The 21,927-nt window shown below is 42.4% G+C and overlaps 1 protein-coding gene across 6 annotated transcripts in view; it reads right to left on the bottom strand.

Annotated features, from left to right (window-relative positions):
- SGSM3 (small G protein signaling modulator 3) overlaps positions 1–21,927 on the bottom strand; it is a 47,146-nt gene that overhangs the window by 12,978 nt on the left and 12,241 nt on the right. For 4 of the 6 annotated variants that reach the window (XR_004965854.1, XM_036297948.1, XM_036297952.1 and 1 more), the window contains exons 2-4: positions 3,242–3,359; positions 2,633–2,718; positions 970–1,036 (exon numbers count right to left, since the gene is read on the bottom strand). Coding sequence is in view for 5 of the 6 variants with exons in the window: in XM_036297948.1 (XP_036153841.1) it covers positions 970–1,036; positions 2,633–2,718; positions 3,242–3,248 (160 nt within the window). In the remaining variant the exon portion in view is untranslated. Of the gene's footprint in view, positions 1–969; positions 1,037–2,632; positions 2,719–3,099; positions 3,360–21,927 lie in introns of all 6 variants that reach the window. The other 2 variants (XM_036297949.1, XM_036297950.1) reach the window with 2 other exon arrangements.

Below are 21,927 nucleotides of genomic sequence, written 5' to 3'. Positions count from 1 at the left end.
ATACAGGCCTGAGTTGCAGATTCGATCCCCAGTGGGGGTGGTGTGAAGGAGGCAGTGACTGTCATCATTGATCTCTCTCTCTCTCTCTCTCTCTCTCTCTCTCTCTTTCTCCCCCCATTCCTCTCTGAAATCAATAAAAATATTTTTAAAAGGTAAAACAAAACATATACATGAAAAGTATATATAGATATAAACACAAAGCTACACTAAAACACAAAGGATACACTAAAATGTCAGCAGTTATCTTCAGGTTGTGGGATCATAGGTTAATTTGTTTTAATCTTTATACTTTTCTGTATTTTTAACTTCTCTACAAGGAACATTGTTTTTGGTCCTGGTTCCATTCCCAATCAGGATACAGGCCTGAGTTGCAGATTCGATCCCCAGTGGGGGTGGTGTGAAGGAGGCAGTGACTGTCATCATTGATCTCTCTCTCTCTCTCTCTCTCTCTCTCTCTCTCTCTCTCTCTCCCCCCATTCCTCTCTGAAATCAATAAAAATATTTTTAAAAGGTAAAACAAAACATATACATGAAAAGTATATATAGATATAAACACAAAGCTACACTAAAACACAAAGGATACACTAAAATGTGAGCAGTTATCTTCAGGTTGTGGGATCATAGGTTAATTTGTTTTAATCTTTATACTTTTCTGTATTTTTAACTTCTCTACAAGGAACATTGTTTTTATCATCATATAAAGATTAATAAAATTAATTTAAAAAAATCATAGGTCCCTTGAACAACGCAGGGGTTAGGGGCTCCGTCTGCCCTCACAGTCAAAGATCGAGTATAACTTCAGCTGGCTCTCTGTGTACACAGACTGCCAACCGCCAGCTGACCCCTAAACAACTTGCGCTTGAACAGCAGGTCAACTAAACTGTGTAGGTCAGCTGCATAACGAGTCACTGGAATTGGGGTCCTTGCCAAGAACACCTGCAAGATGACACTCAAGGGGCTCAATCTTACCTTCCTTGTCCACCCGGAAACCGAACTCATCGTAGTAGAACTCTGGCTGCTCCACTGACTCTTCCTTCTAGAACCAGGATTAGGAAGAGTCAGTCATGCAGCCTCCAGTCTAAAACCACGGGTTCTGGATATGCCGCCCATGATGCTGCCAAGACTTAGATCAAAGACCTGAGTGTTCCTCTGAAGCCTCTGTGTTCATCACTCAGCTACAGGGGCCCCTTCCTTCTCGAATTCGCCTGGCATTTTCTGTTTTCCCCATAGGTCAAACAAAATTAAGATCAAGGCATTTGTGTCCTCATAATACTGAGTACATAATGCCGTAATAGTCTAACCCAGTGATGGCGAACCTATGACACGCGTGTCAGAGGTGACACGGGAACTCATTTTTTTGGTTGATTTTTCTTTGTTAAATGGCATCTAAATATATAAAATAAATATCAAAAATATAAGTCTTTCTGGCTATCATCAACAAATCAACAAACGACAAGTGCTGGAGAGGATGTGGAGAAAAAGGAACCCTTCTGCACTGCTGGTGGGAATGCAGACTGGTGCAGCCACTATGGAAGACAGTATGGAGTTTCCTTAAAAAACTGAAAATGGAACTCCCATTTGACCCTGTGATCCCACTTCTAGGAATATATCCCAAGAAACCAGAAACACCAATCAGAAAGGATATATGCACCCCTATGTTCATAGCAGCACAATTCACCATAGCTAAGATCTGGAAACAGCCTAAGTGCCCATCAGTAGATGAATGGATTAGAAAACTGTGGTACATCTACACGATGGAATACTATGCTGCTCTAAAAAGGAAGGAACTCTTACCATTTGCAACGTCATGGATGGAACTGGAGAGCATTATGCTAAGTGAAATAAGCCAGTCAATGAAGGAAAAAATACCACATGATCTCACTCATTCATGGATAATAGAGACCATTATAAACTTTTGAACAATAATAGATACAGAGGCAGAGCTGCCTCAAACAGATTGTCAAACTGCAGCAGGAAGGCCGGGGAGGGTTGCGGGGCAGGAGGTAGGGGGGTAAGAGATCAACTAAAGGACTTGTATGCATGCATAGAAGCATAACCAGTGGACATAAGACATTGGGGGGTAGGGGAGGCTAGGGGACTGTCTAGGGCGGGGGGATAAAATGGACACATATGTAATACCCTTTGTAATACTTTAAGCAATAAAAAAAAAAAAAAAAAGAAAAAAAAAGAAAAGCAAGAGACCTTTTCATAGTAATTCAGCTGCCAAAAATGAAATGTTTGCATGAGAGCATCCACAATTGTATGAATATCTGATTTTTTTAAAAAAAACTGTAAATAAATAAAATCTGTTGACTTAAAAAAAAAGAAAAAAAAGAAAAATATAAGTCTTTGTTTTACTATGGTTGCAAATATCAAAAAATTTCTATATGTGACATGGCACCAGAGTTAAGTTAGGGTTTTTCAAAATGCTGACACGTCGAGCTCAAAAGGTTCGCCATCACTGCTCTAACCTAACGACTCATTCACAGAGAATGTGGAGCTAAGATGCCATCTCTGATGGTGGCCTCTGACCCTGTGTGAACAGGATGGCATGGCCACCCACTGGGAGCCTGCAGCAGCAGGTCCCCTCAGCACCACAAATTGGGAGTGTAGCCAATGGTCACTGTTGTACCTGCATGTGCTTGGCCAGGATCTCCTGGGGCCATATGCTCGGAGTCAGGGCTGAGAAGGGACCAGAGGCAGAAGGTATGTAGCTTCCTGAAATGAAGAAAAACCAGGAATAGGAGATGCAGGCAATGCAGAGCATACAGGGAAAATTCAAGTTGCGATATCCCCCCCACCCCAAGAGCATAAAGGGAGTGACTGCACCATCTAAAGTGAGACAGGTAGGGAGAGGCAGAAACTCAGGAATGTGCAAATTTCTAGAGGAAGGAAAAGAAAAAAACAAAAAAACCAGCACGTTAAAAACACCACCAAACTCCACCTCCTTGCCTCTCCCTCCACTAAGAGTGAGGATTTGCAGCTAGAAGTGGGGAAGAGGACAGAGACTTAAGGAAAATTGGAGAGCTGAGCTGAGAAGAGAGCTGTAACTCTCCCAGCTGCTCCGTCAGAGGACTTCCTCCTTCCTCAACCTCTTACCTGGATGGTCATGACCCTCAAAAGTATGTGAAAAATAAACAAGCCCGCTTCACCACACTGAGTGGGTTCTCCTGGATCAGAGCTTTCCTTCCTTCTGCAGAGCTTCTCACCCCATTTCCAAGCCCAGGTCCCTGCTTCCCACCTGACATTGTGAAGAGACGAGGCAAGTCTTTTACAGATCCAGACTTAGAAATTTTTTCTTCCTAATATCTTACAGCTGGAAGGCTTCTCAGGCTTCATCTGGTCCAGAAACATGGGTCCTGGCAAAAGCAAAGGAAAGGTCATTCTGAAGCAGCCCCTCCCGAGTCCTTCCCCCCACCACTCTGAGTTTGCTGGCCCAGCGGCGGTGGGGAGGGAAGTCCTGGTCACTGTTCAACAATGGAAGGGAAAAATCACACTTGAAAAGGCCTTTTTCTGAACATTTCATCTGAGAGAAGATACACTCTGAAGAAGGTACGAAACCAATGTTCTCAGCAGCTTTGTGAGCCAAGGGGAGTGTTCGTTCAGTTCCCATATTAAGGAAGGAGAGAATCACACATCCAGACTTCCTGATGCCCTATGCTCAGACAAATGTTCAATTAAGAAAATAAAACCCCACACCATTAAAACCTCCGTAAACAGGTTTTCCTGAGCCAGAATCTTTGAGGAATCCTTTAGATAGAATACAACTCAGCTTCTGAGTCAACACCGACACATTCCACTTCCCCCAACAGTGTGCTCTACCACATTTTTCACTAAGCGTATAGCTTGGAAACTAGGAAACTGCAATCTAATTCAGATTTCTCCTGTCACTGTTTAAACCCCTGCCTTCCTCCCCTCCCTTTTTTGTTCACTTAAAAAATAAAGATTTGCCTGGCTGGCGTGGCTCAGTGGTTGAGCGCTGACCTATGAACCAGGAGGTGACGGTTCAATTCCTGGTCAGGGCACATGCCCGGTTTGAGAGCTCCATCCCCAGTAGGGACCTACAGGAGGCAGCGCATCCATGATTCTCTCTCATCGTTAACGTTTCTCTCTCTCTCTCCCCCTCTCCCTTCCTCTCTGAAATCAATAAAAATATATTTTTTCAAAAAAAGACTTGCCTGGCCGGGGAGCTCAGTTGGTTAGAGTGACGTCCTCATACATCAAGGTCAGGTATTCTATCCCTGGTCAGGGCACAGACAAGAATCAACCAATGAATGCAGAAATAAGGGGAACAACAGACTGATATTTCTTTCTCCTTTCGCTCTCCCCTTCTTCTCTCTAAAATCAATTTTTAAAATGTTAACCAAAAAAAAGGACTCAACAATAAAAAGACAAATAGCTCAATTTAGATAATGGGCAAAAGATCTGAATATACATTTCTCCATGGCCAATGAGCAGGTAAATAATGCTTGACATCTTTAGTCATCAGGGAAATGCAAATCAAAAGCAGAGAGAGAGAGAGAGAGAACACCAAGATGGTGACGTAGATAAATGCCACCACCTCCCACAACCACATCAAAATTATAACTAAAATACATTAACAATCATCATTCAGAACCGCCTGAAATCTGGCGATTCTGCAATTAGAGAAATAAAGTACATCTAGACTAGGAGAGGCGGGGTGTGGAAAGGCTGGTCCGACACCATGTGTGGCATTTTTTTTTTCAGTTGGGAAGGCTATCAAGGGGTCCCAGCCCACACTAGATTCCCAGCCCAGGATTCCAGAGCTGGGAAGAGAAGTCCTCGTAACTTTGGGCTATAAAAACCAGTGAGGCTGAGACCGGTTTGGCTCAGTGGATGGAGCGTCGGCCCGCGGACTGAAAGGTCCCAGGTTTGATTCCGGTCAAGGGCATGTACCTGGGTTGCGGGCATATCTCCAGTAGGAGATGTGCAGGAGGCGGCTGATCGATGTTTCTCTCTCATCGATGTTTCTGACTATCTATCTCTCTCCCTTCCTCTCTGTAAAAAATCAATAAAATATATTAAAAAAAAAAAACCAGTGAGGATTGTGACTGAGTGACACGGAGGCTGCTGGAACCCCAGGCAGTTCTTTTAAGTCTGCTTCTTCTGAGCTCCAGTGCCAGGCCACAGCTTTGAGAGATCTAGGACACATCTCCTATCATGTATGTATGTATGTATGTATCTACCTACCTACCTACCTACCTACCTATCTCCCTTCTTTCCTCCCTCTCTCAAATCAATGAAAACATATCCTCAGGTGAGGACTAAAAAACAGTGTTCTGGCCCTGCTGGTGGTCAGTGGTTGAGCGTCGACCAGGGAACATGCTGGGTTGCAGGCTCAATCCCCAGTAGGGGGCATGCGGGAGGCAACCAATCAATGTGTCTCTCTCACATCAGTGTTTCTGTCTCTCCCTCTCCCTTCCACTCTGTCTAAAAATCAATGGAAAAAATATCCTTGGGTGAGGATTAAAAATAAAACAGAATAAAAGCTCTCTCTTGCTGTAGTGCAGAGACAGAAAGGCAGAAGGGGTTGGAATGATGTTGGCTTTACTACAGTGAGAAATGATCAGATTCTGGATTATATATAAGGAATCTCTGCAAATATATATATATATATATATATATATATATATATCTCGCACATTCAAAGGCTGTTAAATCTCGTTGTTTATCCATATCTTCAGAAAAAAATCACTTCTGTCGCGGTAACAACCTGCTTCCCTATTTATAATGGTCTGGCCCTCTAGCAACTTCAGGGTAAAATTATAGCTAATTTGCCTACAAACGTCAGGTGGTCATAATAATCTGGCCACTGTGTGTGTGTATGTGTGTGCGTGTACACACACACACACACACACACACACACACACTCTCTCTCTCCCTCTCCCCCCACCCCCTCTAGAGCAGTGGTTCTCAACCTTCCTAATGCCGCGACCCTTTAATACAGTTCCTCATGTTGTGGTGACCCCCAACCATAAAATTATTTCCGTTGCTACTTCATAACTGTAATGTTGCTACTGTTATGAATCGTAATGTAAATATCTGATATGCAGGATGTATTTTCATTTACAAATTGAACATAATTAAAGCATAGTGATTAATCACAAAAACAGTATGTAATTATATATATGTTTTCTGATGGTCTTAGGCAACCCCTGTGAAAGGATTGTTCAACTCCCAAAGGGGTCACAACCCACAGGTTGGCGACCCACAGGTTGAGAACCGCTGCTCTAGAGGCCTGCTGCACGAAATTCGTGCAAGAGTAGGCCTTCATTCTCCCAGCTGCTGGCACTGGCTTCCCTCTGGCACCTGGGACCTGGGCTTCCCTCACAGCCTTGGCTTCATCCGGAAGGTCGTCCAGTCTAATTAGCATATTATGCTTTTATTACTGTAGATATATCCCATATCTCCCATCAACTGCCCTTGAGTCTCTGAATGCCCAACAGGAGCCGGATGTGATATTGCTAAGCTGGGCAGGCAGGTTTTTCCTGCCTCTGGTCACTATGGAAACCAGCCATCTGTGAGCCTGCAGAAGCAAATGAGGAGTTAGCCATGTCACTCACTGCCCTGCTGTTGTCACAGAACTATTGCGAGGCAAAAACTTTTGAGAAACAGGATTGATGCAAACAACTTCGAGGTGCTCTAAAACAGCAGCTTTAAAAGTTAAATTTTATTTAATGCTTAAAGGTATCAGTCTTTTTACTCTGCCTCCAATATTTTTCTCCCTCGTTTGTTGACCCCACATTTCCTACAAGACAAATTTTAAATTTTGTTCACAAAGATCAACAGGTGTCACTGTAAATTCCTGGGGTGTGGGGAGGTAGGGGGTGGGTAGGGGACTCTTGATATAAAGAGATCTAGTCCTTTATCCACTCCTGACCTACTAACCCAGTGGTCAGCAAACCACGGCTCGCAAACCACATGTGGCTCTTTGGCCCCTTGAGTGTGGCTCTTCCACAAAATACCACGTGCGGGCACGCATGTACAGTGCAATTGAAACTTCGTGGCCCATGCACAGAAATCGGTTTCGGCCTGGGCGACTCTATTTTGAAGAAGTGGCATTAGAGGAAGTGGGGGGTGTTGGTCGGTCAGGCAACAGGAGATGGCCCAGGTGGGCCACGGGATACGCAGCGCAGGGGAGGTACATTGTTTTGAAGTACATTCGCTGAGGTCGACCCCTTCCAACTCTCCCATCCACACTCGGCTATCTGAAACAAGTATACAAGACGAGTGTGTTAGGTCGGAGAGAGCCCAGGATCGGATACATGCAGACATGACAAGATAATGGACTTCCCCTGGAATTTCTCACAGATCAAGGTGCCAGACACAGATACAGGCTTCTTCTCCCTTAATCCACATACCCCCGCCTATCCCCTGCAGCAGAGAATCCCTCAGCTCATGTCCCCGCCCCTCACCCAACCGCAGTATAAAAAAAGCGCCCCCCTCCGTTGGCGTGAATCCACGTGCCCGTCCTTGGGGTACGTGGGTCTCCCGGGGACGCAGAATAAACCTTTTCCTTTCCTTTCTTTTCTGATTCACTGGACTCTATTTCTTGCGCCGCCTCCTGAGCCACCTAACCTAACAGAGTGTGGATGGGAGAGTTGGAAGGGGTCGACCTCAGCGAACGTACCTCAATCAGATTGAGGACGTTTTTAGCAAAGGCCAACTTATGAGTACCCTAATTAAGTTAATAACAACGTACCTACCTATATAGTTTAAGTTTAAAAAATTTGGCTCTCAAAGGAAATTTTAATCATCGTACTGTTGATATTTGGCTCTGTTGACTAATGAGTTTGCCGACCACTGCCTAATCTGTTCTGTCTCCAGTTTTCTTGACAAAACAGCAGAGTTGCCCCTACTGCATAGGTGGTACCACATTTTCCAGGGAACACAAAAGCTGTAAGCAGGAAAAGCAAAAATACTTGTATTCTAAAAGGCCTCTGATATCCTGAAGACTATTTTTTTTGTTCCAGGAAATGTCAGGACACTGAAAGCTGTCTCTAACAACAAACTGGGAGAGAATACAAAAACAGGAAAGTCCGAGAAAGGCTGGAGAAAGATGATAATGTGGCTACTAGAGATGCTTTTATTTTATTTTATTTTATTTTTAATATTTAAGAGTTACTTTTTTTTAGTAGATTTTTATTGATTTTTTACAGAGAAGGGAGAGGGCAAGAGAGTTAGAAACATCAATGAGAGAGAAACATCGATCAGCTGCCTCCTGCACACCCCCCACTGGGGATGTGCCAGCAACCAAGGTACATGCCCTTGACCGGAATCGAACCTGGGACCCTTCAGTCCGCAGGCCGACGCTCTATCCACTGAGCCAAACTGGCCAGGGCTAGAGATGCTTTTATAAAAGGAAAATCAGACAATAAATGCTCAATAGGATATGAACATTTTATTGGAAATGAAGGATAATATATGAGTACTTTTATGAAGGTAGAGTAGAAAAATAATGAAGTTCTTTCTGTTTTCTCTTCCTCAGCAAATCTCTAAATGGGTGTGGGCTCCGCCCTCTGCCCTTGCTCTTCTCACTGGAGCTATTCCTGGGCAATATCATGACCTGCCAGAGCTTCCACAACCACCTGTCAGATTCCTTCATCCAATGACACCTTTCTTGCAAGCTCCAGACACCTATTTCCAGCTACTTCCTAATGACAACATTATCCTTCTAATGCAAATACCTGCATCTCCTGCTGTACTCTTTCAATGGCTTGCCATTATCCCCAAAATAAGGGCCACATTCTCTAGCAATATGAGGTTCTACAAGATCTGGTTCTCTTTCTCTCTTACCATTCCCACAACTACCTTACACAGTCAAGGTGGCCTATTATCAGCTGCCCAATGTGTCCATTATTTTGTCTCTAATGGTCTTCTTATCTGCCAAATAGAGTCTATTTATACTGTAAGACTCAACTCAAATGACAACCGTCACTGAAAGAAGCCTTCTGTGGTAGCCAGCCTCCAAGATGGCTCAAATGATTCTACCTCCTGGTATGCATTAGCTGTGCAGGGCCTCTCCACACTGAATCACAGCTAACCTCTGTGACCAAGAGAATACAGCAGCAGTGACCGTGGAGAACTTCCAAGGATAGGCCATAAATGGCTTACAGCTTCCATCCTGGTTTCCTGTATCACTTGCTCTGGGGGAAGTCAGCACCATGTCCTGTCATGAGAACACAAATTTGCCAGCCACACGAGTGAGCCACCTTGGAAGTAGATCCCCTCGTCCCAAACTTTCAGATGACTGCAGACCCAGCCAATGTCTGACTGCAATGTTATGAGACCCTCCTCTCTCACGATCCAAAATCTCCTGAGATGCTCCCAAATTCAATTCATAGAAACCGTAAAGATAATACATGGTTATTGTTTTAAGGCACTAAGTTTTTGATGGGGCAGAGGCCATGTGCTCAGAAAAGTGCCTTCTTCCCGAGCCCAGGCCCCTGCTGGCCACGCCCAGGATTTAACAAGACCCGACTTGCGCCTGGCCAATCGGCAGGGCCCACAGCCGGCTCCCCTCCCCTCACTATTCTCACGGGTGGCACTCGGTTTCCGGTTGCTGCGTCGACTGGAGGCCCGGGTCGGGTTAGCTAACTCAATAAAGGACCTTCTGCTTTTGCATCGGACTGACTCCATGGCATGGTTTCTTGGGGATCTTGAATTCTGGGCATAATATTTTGGGGTGATCTGTTACACAACTGCCGGGAGCCGGTCCATCCTTGCTGTTTCAAGGGACCTGGCATATATGGCATACTGTTCTTAATATGTTTGCTCACCTTCTTGGCACTATGCGTTTTAACCAAGGTCTCTGAGAAAGGTTGTTTCCCCAGGTAGGGATTTTCCCCTGAAGTTAGGGAGGGAATAAAACCTCTTAACTAGTGCCAGGTGGGTAATTAATCACTTTAACTACGAACAATCATGCTTAAGGTACATAATCTTTACTCCCTGAAATGGAGATAAGAAACGCCCTAACCTTTGAAATAGAGATTGATAGGATTGGAATCAACTGGTATAAATACAGATGTAAGAAGACAGAAAAGAGAGAGACGGAACCTAGGCACAGAACCTACACAGAATGTTCTCTAGAGACAGAAGAACTTCGCTGGAGAGAACATGGCAAAAGTTCCTGGACAGAAACTGGCCTCAGAACCTAGAGACAGAACATAGCGAGAGAACATGGCAAAAGATCCTGGACTGAACCTGACTACAGAAATTGGCAAGAGAACCTGACTAGAACCTGGTGACTGAACCTGGCTGGAGAACCTGGACAGAACCTGGCTGGAGAACCTAGCAAGAGAACATGGACACTGAACCTGGCTGGAGATCCTAAGCAGAACCTCTCTGGAGATCCAGACCAGAACTTGGCTGGAGATCCTGGCTAGAGATCCTGGCTAGGCTGCTGATCAACTGAACGCTGTCTCTGTGTCCTTCCTTCTTCGCCGACTCCGTCTACGCCTTTAGGAACCCCTGGACCTGCTGGGGTTGGACCCCGGCACACAACTAATATACCTTCATGACTCTTCTCTGCCTATAGTTGAGGTTCTCTGTGCTCCTAAAAAGCCCTGTGAAAAAACCCAACACAGAACTTACCTCATAACATTTTTATCCCTTTCCCTTTCTTTGGCCAAATGACTCCACTAGACTCGACTGCATCTTGTTTCTCTGCATCCTTGGCTCTCAAAAGTCTCTCAATAAACATTTATTACATAAATTAAATGAATGAATGAACAGCCAATTAAAAAAAGTAAACAAAAAGGCACATTTCATGCCATGGTAATAAATAACTAGCATTTTATTTATTCCATATTTTCCTTTCTTCTGAGGTATCTGGAAAACAGCAACCTGCCCACCATACTGACGCCACACTTTTTGAAACTGCTTCCTTTACTCTTTCCCACAGCACAGTTTTGGGAAGTTGTTGATATTTAAATTATTTCATGTACCTGAGCCAAGCTCACTGGTTTTAGGTGAGCACAGACCTGAGCTGTGCCAGTAACACTTAACAGCACTGCCAAAGTGATCAGACCAGGTGTGAGCACTTGACCAAAAATGGTTGAATAGATCTCTTCTTGGAGATTTTTAACTTGAGAACCAAAGAGCCTAGGACAGTGATGGCGAACCTATTACATGGGTGTCAGAGGTGACACGCGAACTCATTATTTTGGTTGATTTTTCTTTGTTAAATGGCATTTAAATATATAAAATAAATATAAAAAATATAAATCTTTGTTTAACTATGGTTGCAAATATCAAAAAATTTCTCTATGTGACACGGCACCGGAGTTCAGTTAGGGTTTTTCAAAATGCTGACACGCCGAGCTCAAAAGGTTCGCCATCACTGGCCTAGGAGGTCTCTCCCTTTTAGCGCTGGAGCACACACATACAGGTGGAGCAAAAGTAGGTTTACAGTTGTGAGTATGTAAAACAGAGTTTATTCTTGTATTATTATTTATTATTGCATTATTTTCCATATGAATAACTAAATCTAATTTTGCCCCATCCTATACACACACACACACACACACACACACACACGAATGTATGTATGTTGGTATAATTATATGCATATACATATTATTAAAATGTATATACAAATATATATAAATGTATACATATATATGTATATTTACATATACATGTTAAAAATTAAAAATACATTTTTAAATAAAATATTCAATGCCAGCAAAAACTAGTTTTGTGATAAAAATCTACTTCACTCATGAGAACCAAGATGGCGGCATAGGTTAACGCCGGAGTTTGCTGCTTTGAACAACTACTTCAAAAGTGAAACCAAAAAACGGAAGGGACATCACCCAGAACCACAGGAACGCTGGCTGAGTGGAAGTCCTACAACTAGGAGGAAAGAGAAACGCATACGGACACTCAGAGGAGGCGCAGTGCTGAAGTCAAATTCTGAGGTGCGGAGTGCGCGGAGCGGGCTGGCGGCGGAGGGCGCGGTTGGCGTTTTCAATCGGGAGGGAGTCGCAGACTCTGAGCTCCAGATCCCGGCGAGTCTTTAGGGACCCAGACTCAAACGGGAGAAGCGGGACTGTCTGGCTTCGGTCAGAGCGAGTGCAGCTTTCTCTCCGAGCTTTGCAGCGGGTGCTGGGACTCAGAGAGGCAGAGCCCCTGGGGACGGGACTGAGAGCCGCCATAACTGCTCTCTCCGGCCCACCCTGTTGATCCTGTGCGACCCGCCCCGCCCAAGCCCTGCACACAGGCATTTGCCGGATAGCCTCAGGCAAAGGCTAGATTAGCACCTCCCTAGAGGACAGAAGTTCTCTCACTGCTGACACAGCTGATTCTCATAGCCACTTGGCCTGGAGGTCAAACCCTCCCTGGAATTAGCTACAACAATCAAGATTTAACTATAAGACTGCGAACAAAGACCACTAGGGGGTGCACCAAGGAAGCATAACAAAATGCGGAGACAAAGAAACAGGACAAAATTGTCAATGGAAGATATAGAGTTCAGAACCACACTTTTAAGGTCTCTCAAGAACTGTTTAGAAGCCGCCGATAAACTTAATGAGATCTACAAGAAAACTAATAAGACCCTCGATCTTATATTGGGGAACCAACTAGAAATTAAGCATACACGGACTGAAATAACGAATATTATACAGACTCCCGACAGCAGACCAGAGGAGCGCAAGAATCAAGTCAATGATTTGAAATGCGAGGAAGCAAAAAACACCCAACCGGAAAAGCAAAATGAAAAAAGAATCCAAAAATGCGAGGATAGTGTAAGGAGCCTCTGGGACAGCTTCAAGCGTACCAACATCAGAATTATAGGGGTGCCAGAAGATGAGAGAGAGCAAGATATTGAAAACCTATTTGAAGAAATAATGACAGAAAACTTCCCCCACCTGGTGAAAGAAATGGACTTACAGGTCCAAGAAGCACGGAGAACCCCAAACAAAAGGAATCCAAAGAGGACCACACCAAGACACATCATAATTAAAATGCCAAGAGCAAAAGATAAAGAGAGAATCTTAAAAACAGCAAGAGAAAGAAACTCAGTTACCTACAAGGGAATACCCATACGACTATCAGCTGATTTCTCAACAGAAACTTTGCAGGCCAGAAGGGAGTGGCAAGAAATATTCAAAGTGATGAATACCAAGAACCTACAACCAAGATTACTTTATCCAGCAAAGCTATCATTCAGAATTGAAGGTCAGATAAAGAGCTTCACAGATAAGGAAAAGCTAAAGGAGTTCATCACCACCAAACCAGGATTATATGAAATGCTGAAAGGCATCCTTTAAGAAGAGGAAGAGGAAGAAAAAGGTAAAGATACAAATTATGAACAACAAATATGCATCTATCAACAAGTGAATCTAAGAATCAAGTGAATAAATAATCTGATGAACAGAATGAACTGTTGATTATAATAGAATCAGGGACATAGAAAGGGAATGGACTGACTATTCCTGGGGGGGAAAGGGGTGTGGGAGATGCGGGAAGAGACTGGACAAAAATCATGCACCTATGGATGAGGACAGTGGGTGGGGAGTGAGGGCGGAGGGTGGGGCGGGAACTGGGAGGAGGGGAGTTATGGGGGGAAAAAAAAAGAGGAACAAATGTAATAATCTGAACAATAAAGATTTAATTAAAAAAACAACAAAAAAAACACAAACAAACAAAAAAAAAAAAATCTACTTCACTCATGAACTGCTGTAAACTGGTCATTCCTTTAGGAATTGAATATACATAAATCTTTCCACATCCTTTATTCAGTAGCTATTCTCTTAGAAACTTAATTCAATTAAAGCAAAAGATATGTGCATGAAAAGGTTTACTGCAGCATTACCTACACACAATAATATGAAATAATTTAAGTGTCTAACATTAGGCAAATTCATCAAAATTTTGGTATACTGACACAATAAATCTGATTCACTCATTTCACATTCCAACTCTGGACTTCTGCATCTGGCCAAGATGGAGTTACAAGGACTAAATATATTACTCTCCCAACTTGAACAACTAAAACACTGGAAAAATAGACAAAACAGTGATTTTCAGATGCTGGATATCAAGCAGCACAGGGCAGTGAATCCTAAGAGAGAAAAACAACCATCTTCTCAGTCGCTGTCTAGAGAATCTGCAGGCTATACTGCTGGGCAACCAAGGAGCTGAGGTGAGAGTTAGAAGCTAAAGCAGCTTGACTGTGCAGAGCAGAGAAATGAAGAATAGAGACTGACACAGGCAAAACTCAGAAATCTGTACAAGGCAAATCTGTACAACCCAAATCTTCATCTATCTATCTATCTATCTATCTATCTATCTATCTATCTATCTATCTATCTATCTAATTTTTATTGATTTTAGAAAGAGAGGAAGGTAGAGGGAGCGACAGAAAATAAATATTGATCGGCTGCCTCCTGCATGCCCTTTCTGGGGATCAAGCCCACAGCCCAGGCATGTGCCTTGACCCGGAATTGCACTGGCGACCTCTTGGTGCACCGTGCTCAACCAGTGAGCCGCACCAGCCAGGCTATTGTTTATTTTTTGTTAATCCTCACCTGAGGATATTTTTCCCATTGATTTTTAGAGAGAGTGGAAGAGGCAAAGGAGAGGGAGGAGAGAGAGAGAGATGAGAGAGGTTGCCTCCTACATGCGCGTCAACCGGGGTTGGGAATTAAACCTGAAACCCAGCTAAGTGCCCTTGACCAGGAATCAAGCCCATGATTCTTGTGTGCATGCGCCGGCGTTCTAACCACTAATAACACCGGCCAGGACCCAACTCTTCATCTTAATACTGGTCACAACATATGTATGTGTGAGGAAACTACCCAAAGCTTGGAAAAACCACCTGTAAGAGGAATAATACCTGAAGCTCACCCCACAGAATCATCCTGATGAATTAACCTTTTTATATATTTGTGTAATGCAATTCACTAAAATTTTGTTTAGAATTCTTGCAGCTATGTTCATGGAAGATATCTGATCTGTGTTTTTCTTTCCTGGTAATACCTTTTTCTTGTTTTGGTATCAGGATAATGTTTGCTTTATAGAATGATTTGGGAAGTAGTCTCTTCTCTTCAATCTTCAAGAAGAGTTTGTATAGAAATTGGTATTATTTCTTTCTTAAATGTTGAGTAAAAATCACCAATGAAGCCATGTGTGCATGGAGTTTTCTTTGTAGGAAGGTTTCCAACTACAATTTCTTTAACAGAGATAAGGCTATTCCGATCATCTTTTTCTTCTTGAGTGAGCTGTTTTGGTAGTTTGTGTACTTTTAAGAAATTTGTCCATTATCTAAATTGTTGAATTTATTGATGGACTTAATCCAAAATAGGCAGAAAAAAGAAAACAAAGATAAAAACAGAAATCAATGAAGTAGAAAACAAAAAATAGAGAAAAAATGATGTAACAAGAGAACATTATGAACAACTTTATGCCAATACATTAAAAAACAATATAATTCTCGCCAAAGCCGGTTTGGCTCAGCGGATAGAGCGTCGGCCTGCGGACTGAAGGGTCCCAGGTTCGATTCCGGTCAAGGGCATGTACCTGGGTTGCAGGCACTTCCCCAGTGGGGGATGTGCAGGAGGCAGCTGATCGATGTTTCTCTCTCATCGATGTTTCTAACTCTCTATCTCTCTCCCTTCCTCTCTGTAAAAAATCAATAAAATATATTTAAAAAAAAAAAAAAAATTTTAGAAAAAAAAAACAAAACAAAAAAAAAAACAATATAATTCTCACAGCCAGTTGGCCTGGAGGTCAAATCCCCCCCAGTGTTACCCACAACAATCAAGGCTTAACTACAACAAGACGGCACACAAAGACCACTAGGGGGTGCAGCAAGAAAGCATAAAAAATGCGGAGACAAAGAAACAGGACAGAAATGGAGGAAGGCAAAATGCTGGATATAGAGCTCAAAACCACACTTTTAAGGTCTCTCAAGAACTGTCTAGAAGCCGCCAATAAATTTAGTAAGGCCCTCGAAAAGACTGGTGAGACCGCCGATAAATATAGTGAGATCCTCAAGAAATCTAATGAGACCCTCGATGTTGTGATAAAGGACCAACTAGAAATTAAGCATACACTGACCGAAATAAAGAATATTATACAGACTCCCAACAGCAGACCAGAGGAGCGCAAGAATCAAGTTAAAGATTGAAATGCGAAGAAGCAAAAAACACCCAACTGGAAAAGCAAAATGAAAAAAGAATCCGAAAATACAAAGATAGTGTAAGGAGCCTCTGGGACAGCTTCAAGCATACCAACATCCGAATTATAGGGGTGCCAGAAGATGAGCGAGAACAAGATATTGAAAACCTATTTGAAGAAATAATGACAGAAAACTTCCCCTACCTGGTGAAAGAAATAGACTTACAAGTCCAGGACGCGCAGAGAACCCCAAACAAAAGGAATCCAAAGAGGACCACACCAAGACACATCATCATTAAAATGCCAAGAGCAAAAGACAAAGAGAGAATCTTAAAAACAGCAAGAGAAAGAAACTCAGTTACCTACAAGGGAATACCCATACGACTGTCAGCTGATTTCTCAACAGAAACTTTGCAGGCCAGAAGGGAGTGGCAAGAAATATTAAAAGTGATGAATACCAAGAACCTACAACCAAGATTACTTTATCCAGCAAAGCTATCATTCAGAATTGAAGGTCAGATAAAGAGCTTCACAGATAAGGAAAAGCTAAAGGAGTTCATCACCACCAAACCAGGATTATATGAAATGCTGAAAGGTATCCTTTAAGAAGAGGAAGAGGAAGAAAAAGGTAAAGATACAAATTATGAACAACAAATATGCATCTATCAACAAGTGAATCTAGAATTAAGTGAATAAATAATCTGATGAACAGAACAAACTGGTGATTATAATAGAATCAGGGGCATAGAAGGGGAATGGACTGACTATTCTTGCGGGGGGGGGGGTATGGGGGATGTGGGAAGAGACTGGACAAAAATCATGCACCTATGGATGAGGACAGTGGGTGGGGAGTGAGGGCAGAGGGTGGGGTGGGAACTGGGAGGAGGGGAATTATGGGGGGGGAAGGAGGAACAAATGTAATCTGAACAATAAAGATTTAATTTAAAAAATTAAAATAAAAAAATAAAAAACACAATATATATAAAATTACAATACTTAGAAAAACAATGCCATCATGACCAAGTGGGATTTGTCTTGGGAATGTAAGACTTGTTCAATATTTAAAAACCATACTAACAGACTAAAGAAGCAAAACTATACAATTAACTCAATAGAACAAGCATTTGACAAAAGTCAATATCCATTCATGATAAAAACTCAAATAGAAATAGATGAAAATTTCCTTAACCTAATAAAGGGCATTTATAAAAATCCTACAGTTCATATCACACTTAATGATGAACGACTGATGGCTTTCCCCCTAAGACTGGGAACAGGAAAGAATTCAACATAATTCCAATCAAAACCCAGATGATTTCCTGGAGAAACTGACAGGCTGAATCTAAAACTTAAATAGATGGGCAAAGGAACCAGAATACTCCAAACAATTTTGAAAAAGTAGAAAGTTGGAGAACTCACACTATCAGATTTCAATACTTACTATAAAGCTACAGGACAGGGTGGCATTGGCAAAAAGACAGACCAGTAGTTTCTATCAGAAAGGGGTATAGAAAAGTGACTATATAGTGACATAGGCTAATTTTTTTAGGATGATAGAACTGTTCTGTATCTTGCTGTGTTGGTAATGACATGACTGTATGTATTTGTCAGAGCTTGCAGAACTGCACACTAAAAGGGGTGAATTTTATTGTATGTAAACTTTAATAACATAAAAGAGGAAACATTATGCTTAGTGAAATAAACCAGTCACAAGATTATAAAAAGAATCCCAATTATGGGGGCTAAAGAAATACTGATCTTATTTATGATCTAACATTACAGGGAACACATGGTATTATAATACAGCATGTACACCCAGAATGTGTATATCATTCAGTCATTCCCTCCCCAAATATTTCTATAACATATTATGTGCTAGGGCAACAATCCTATATAATAAAAAGGTAATATGCAAATTGACCATCATGCCCTCACACAAGATGGCCGCACCCATGTGGTCACAAGAAGGCCACCATAAAGATGGCCAGCAGGGGAGGGCAGTGGGGGCGATTGGGCTGGCCAGGGAGTGGTTAGGGGGTGATCAGGCTGGCAGGCAGAAGCGGTTAGGGGCAATCAGGCAGGCAGGCAAGCGGTTAGGAGCCAGCAGTCCCGGATTGTGAGAGGGATGTCCGACTGCCCGTTTAGGCCCGATCCCACAGGGAACATCCCCTGAGGGGTCCCAGATTAGAGAGGGTGCAGGCTGGGCTGAGGGCCCCCCCCACCACCACCACCCAGTGCACAAATTTTGTGCGCCAGGCCTCTAGTCATTTATAATCTAGAGGTGGGAAATCAAACAGAAAATAAATAGATGGATAAATTCCAGAGTGTGGTAGGTTCTCTGAATAAAACAAAAGGCTGATGTGATATAGAATCCAGGGAAGAAATCTATGAAGTGCTTTTTAAGTTGAATCTGAAGGACAAGAAGCCAGTCCTGCAAAGATCTAGGGGTAGAGAGTCACGGGCAGAAGGAATGTCCAGTCCAAAAGCTCTGAGGCGGGGAAGATCTTGGAGGAACTGAAACACAATGAATAAGCGGGGTAACAGTAAGAGGGAAATAAGAGGCAGAAGCACCTAGATCACTAAAAGATTGTAGGCCAGAGTGAAGGATTCAGATTTTAACGACAAATGGGAATCCACAAAAGGGTCCTAAACATGACAGTGGTGTGAACTACGTTTTTAAAAAATCACTTTGGCCTGCGCCATTTTTGCTCAATGGTTAGAGCATCCACTCAGCGGGTTTGATTCCAGTCAAGGGCACGTGCCCGGGTTGCGTGCTCCATCCTCAGTGGTGGGCATGCAGGAGGCAGTCAATCAGTGATTCGCTTGCATCACTGATGTTTCTCTCTCTCCCTTCCTCTCTGAAATCAATAAAGATATGTTTGTTTTTTAAATCACTTTGGTTGCTACTTGGCAAATGGCTTGTAGAGAGACAAGGTGATGCAGAGAGACAAGTTTGAAAGTGCAAACTACAGAAAAGAGATGATGGGGAGTGAGGTTAATGTGACAGTTGAGATGGAGATGAAGAGATGAATGGATTCAAGATACAATCAGAGGCAGAACCAATGGCTTTGCTGCTGGGATGATGTGGGGAATGGAGAGAGGGAGCAACCAAAAGCGAAGCCTAGGTTTCAGGTCTGAGCTTTTGGATTTATGGTGATGCCACTTACTAATATGGGGAAGAGGAAAAAAACAACAAACAGGTTTAGGCAAAGAGGGAGTTAAGAGTTGTGGGATAATTTCAATGTTGCTTAGAAAACCAAGTGAAGATGTTAGTAGGTGATAGGATACACAAGTGTACATCTTCAGGGAGATGCAGTACTAGAGATATAAATTTGGGAGTCTTCCAGTCTTCTACCCAACCAACAAGTATTTTTTGAGCAATTACTATGTGCCAGACACCGTTACATGTGCTAAGGATATAGCAGTAAAACAAGATAGACAAAGTTCTTACTGTTGTGAACCTCAGTTTCCTCATCTATAAAATGGGGATGATAAAATGTAAATAAATACCTATAACACAGTATGTGCTTAATCCAGCTATTAATATTAATGAGAAACAGACAATAAATAAGTAAACAGTGAAATAAATTAGGTAGAAAAAGACAAATACCATAAAATCTCACTCGTATGTAGAATGTTAAAAAACAAACAAACAAACAAAAAAAAACAGCCCTAACTGGTTTGGCTCGGTGGATGGAGCGTCGGCCTGCGGACTGAAGGGTCCCAGGTTCGATTCCAGTCAAGGGCATGTACCTTGGTTGCAGGCATATCCCCAGTGGGGGGTGTGCAGGAGGCAGTTGATCAATGTTTCTCTCTCATGGATGTTTCTAACTCTCTATCCCTTCCCTCTCTGTAAAAAAATCAATAAAATATATATTTAAAAAATAAAAATAGCCGAAACCGGTTTGGCTCAGTGGATAGAGCGTCGGCCTGCGGACTGAAAGGTCCCAGGTTTGATTCTGGTCAAGGGCATGTACCTGGGTTGCGGGCATATCCCCAGTAGGAGATGTGCAGGAGGCAGCTGATCGATGTTTCTCTCTCATCGATGTTTCTAACTCTCTATCTCTCTCCCTTCCTCTCTGTAAAAAATCAATAAAAATATATTAAAAAATAAATAAATAAATAAAATAAAATAAAATAAAATAAAATAAAATAAAAATAAACAAAAACAAAAAAGCCAAGCTCATAGAACAGAGAACAGATTAGTGGTTGCCAAAAGCAGGGAGTGGTGGGGGGAGATATGGGTGAAGGTACAAACTTCCAGTTTTAAAATAAATAATTCGTGGTGACTATAGTTACTAACACCATATGGCATATTTGAAAGTTGCTAAGAAAGCTCGTAAAACTTTTCATCATGTTTTGCGACTATGTAACGGATGTTTCCTTGTCTTATTATGGTGATCATTTCCCAATGTATACAAATACTGAATCTTTATGTTATAAATCTGAAACTAGTATAATGTTACATATCAATTATACCTCAATTTTAGAAATTTGCAATAAGAATAGGTAAATAAATAATTTCAGAGTAATAATATATACTATGAAGAAAACATGGAATAATAATTCATAGTGACAGGTAGTGGCAGAAGGACTATTTCTGACAAGTGTCAGGGAAAGCCTCTCTGAGGAGGTAACATTTCAGCTGATGCCAGCTCTGACAAGGAACCAGCTCTGCAAAGACCAAGGGCAGCCCAAGCAGAGGAAATGGCTCCTGAAATGCGAACCTTAAACAACAGAGTTTATGGCACTGGAGAAATAAAAGGTTAGTGTGTCTGAGGTAGAGCAATGAGGGGCAAATTAGCAGAAAGCATTGGAGAGATAGGCAGGAGCTAGGTTATGTAGGACCTTCTTCCCACGGCAAAGGCTCTGGCTTTTATTTTAATGGGAAGCCATTGGAAGGGTATGACACGGTCTCTGACTTAGGTTTTTAAAGAAATCACATTCGCTATGGTGAAGAGTGAACTGCAGAGGGGTTAAGGCTCTAAGCTATTACAATTGTCCAGGTGAGGATGCTATCTTGGGCTACAGTAGTTGAGATGGTGACAACTAACTAGATTCTGGATATAATGTGGAGGTGGTGCAGAGGTAGATAAGGGGAAGCAGGAATCAATGGTGTCTCCTAAAGTTTTAGACCCCAGCAACTATATATGTCCCATCAACCAAGATGAGGGACGACTCAGGGAAGAGAAATCTGCCCAGCTGGCATGGCTCAGTGGTTGAACGTCAACCTATGAACCAGGAGATCATGGTTCAATTCCTGGTCAGGGCACATGCCTGGGATATGGGCTTGATCCCTAGTAGGGGGCATGCAAAAGGCAGCTCTCTCATCACTGATTTCTATCTCTCTCTCCCTCTCCCTTCTTCTCTGAAATCAATAAAAATATATTTTAAAAAGATATCAAGAGAGCTCACCAAAGTCAGAACTGAAGATGTGAATTTAGGAATCATTAGGAGTAGATGTCAGGGCTGAGGAGACAATGCAGAGTAGGGGCCTAGGACCAAATCTTGGAACTTTCCAATATTTAGAGGTTAGGCAGAAAAAGAAACAGGAAATATAATTTGAGGCATAGCCAGTGACGTAAAAGGAATGCTCATAATGTGTGGTGCTACAGAAACCAAGAAAAGAAAGTGTTTCCAGAGGAAGGGATGATCATCAGCATCACATGCCACTTGGAGGTCACTGGTTCGGCAAGCTGGAGATGGTTGGTGATCTGGACAAGAGCTCTGATTGTTAATGATGAGGGTGAAAAGTCCAACAGGGGTGGGCTGAAGAGGGAA

Source organism: Myotis myotis, unplaced genomic scaffold (genome assembly GCF_014108235.1).
Source record: "Myotis myotis isolate mMyoMyo1 unplaced genomic scaffold, mMyoMyo1.p scaffold_m19_p_3, whole genome shotgun sequence".
In the NCBI taxonomy this organism is placed as follows: Eukaryota; Metazoa; Chordata; class Mammalia; order Chiroptera; family Vespertilionidae; genus Myotis; species Myotis myotis.
Note: the sequence above shows the minus strand (reverse complement) of the source record. Positions and strands in the feature narration are given on the sequence as shown.